Source organism: Austrofundulus limnaeus, unplaced genomic scaffold (genome assembly GCF_001266775.1).
Source record: "Austrofundulus limnaeus strain Quisiro unplaced genomic scaffold, Austrofundulus_limnaeus-1.0 Scaffold4, whole genome shotgun sequence".
In the NCBI taxonomy this organism is placed as follows: domain Eukaryota; kingdom Metazoa; phylum Chordata; class Actinopteri; order Cyprinodontiformes; family Rivulidae; genus Austrofundulus; species Austrofundulus limnaeus.
In genome coordinates, this window is record NW_013952406.1 from 1,481,906 (window position 1) to 1,483,503 (window position 1,598).

Consider the following 1,598-nt stretch of genomic DNA (forward strand, 5'->3'; position numbering starts at 1 on the left):
TTTTTTTTTTTTTTTTTTTTTTTTTTTTTTTTTTTGCTGCCTGGGACCTGAAATAGATTTGTTGGGAGAATGTGTGAGGAAAGCGTGATGTAGTTCAGCAGAAATGTCAGCTAAGCTGGCACCATTTGACGCATCGGTTTAGCTCCGAAAGCTGCGGCGGAATGCAGAACAAACAAACTGATGTTTATTTATTTATTCACATTTCTCTCTTGCACATGTGACAGTTGGTAGCCTCTTATTCTGGACAATTTTCTACATATTTATTTTCTTTGAGAAAAGGAAATTGCTTTAATTCGCCACTTTGTCCATCAAGCTCTTTTTTTATTTCTTAGTTGCTTTTAGAATGACAATCACAGTTACCATGGAAGCATCTGGAAACGGTTCTTTTGTACCTTTTTTTTTTTCACAGAAACACTTTATTTTGTCTTGTATGTTTGTTTCTGTTTTTCCTTTTCATACAATTATTAGTCGGGACTTGGTTTATGTATAACTCATAAATCCTTACAACAAACCAAACTTGATTGTGATCGTTTCCACAGTGGCAGGGAGAGACGCAGGAGTTTTGTCCCAATGCCAAAGTGGTTCTGGTGGGCTGTAAGCTGGACATGAGGACAGATGTCAACACCCTGAGGGAACTGTCCAAGCAGAGACTAATCCCCGTCACTCATGAGCAGGTGAGAACAAAACCAGAAACACACAGAGACGCTCTCACAGGAATGTTAGCTGAATTGTTGAAGTTAAAACTGATAAAATCAGCAAARCAATAGCTAAAATTTTAAATAATAAAAAAATGAGGCTAAAAGCTAAAGTTAGCAAAACTGTAGTGAAAAGATGAACTCAGCAAAATTGTTACAAAAACCCAAATTAGYAGCAACAAGCTAAAACTGGCAAATCTGTAGCTAAAAGCTAAATATTAAAGCAAAAGAGTAGCATAAACCAAACATTGGTAATAACACTGCTAAAAGCTAAAACTGTRGCCAAAAGCTAACAGCTGCACAACAGTAGCCAAAATACTAAAATTAGCAATACCACAACTAAGAACAAAAAATAACAAAACTGAGCCTGAAAACTAAAGTCAGCAAAATAGAAGACAAAAACTAAAACTAGCAAAACTGTAGCTAAAGGGTAAAATCAGCAACATTTTTTCACAAACCCAAATTAGTAGCACCAAGCTAAAACTGGAAAATTTGTAGCTATAAGCTAAAAATGAGCAAAACTGTGCCTTAAACCTAAAATCAGCTAAATTGTAGCCACAACATCCAATTAGCTAAAAACTAAAATCAGCAAGAGTAGCAAAAAAAAAAAAAAAAAAATGCCTCTCAGCAAGAAGGTCATCGGTTCAAATCCCGGTCTGGGGACCTTTCTGGGTAGAGTTTGCATGTGCTCTCCGTGCATGCGTGGGTTCTCTCCGGGTACTCCGGCTTCCTCCCACAGACCAAAAACATGACTGTTAGGTTAATTGATAACTCTAAATTGTCCCTAGGTGTGAGTGAGAGAGTGAATGGTTGTTTTGTTGAGGCTTTAGCAGTAACTTTGAGAACAATAGGTCAGAGTAGAGGTCACGAAAACATCTTGTGCAATATCCTGCAAAAGTTGAC

At 37.0% G+C, this 1,598-nt stretch overlaps 1 protein-coding gene across 1 annotated transcript in view; it reads left to right on the forward strand.

The window, feature by feature from the left end:
- rnd2 (Rho family GTPase 2) overlaps nt 1–1,598 on the forward strand; it is a 45,822-nt gene that overhangs the window by 38,399 nt on the left and 5,825 nt on the right. The window contains exon 4 of the mRNA XM_014022730.1: nt 540–674. Within this exon, the coding sequence (XP_013878184.1) occupies nt 540–674 (135 nt within the window). The remainder of the gene's footprint in view (nt 1–539; nt 675–1,598) is intronic.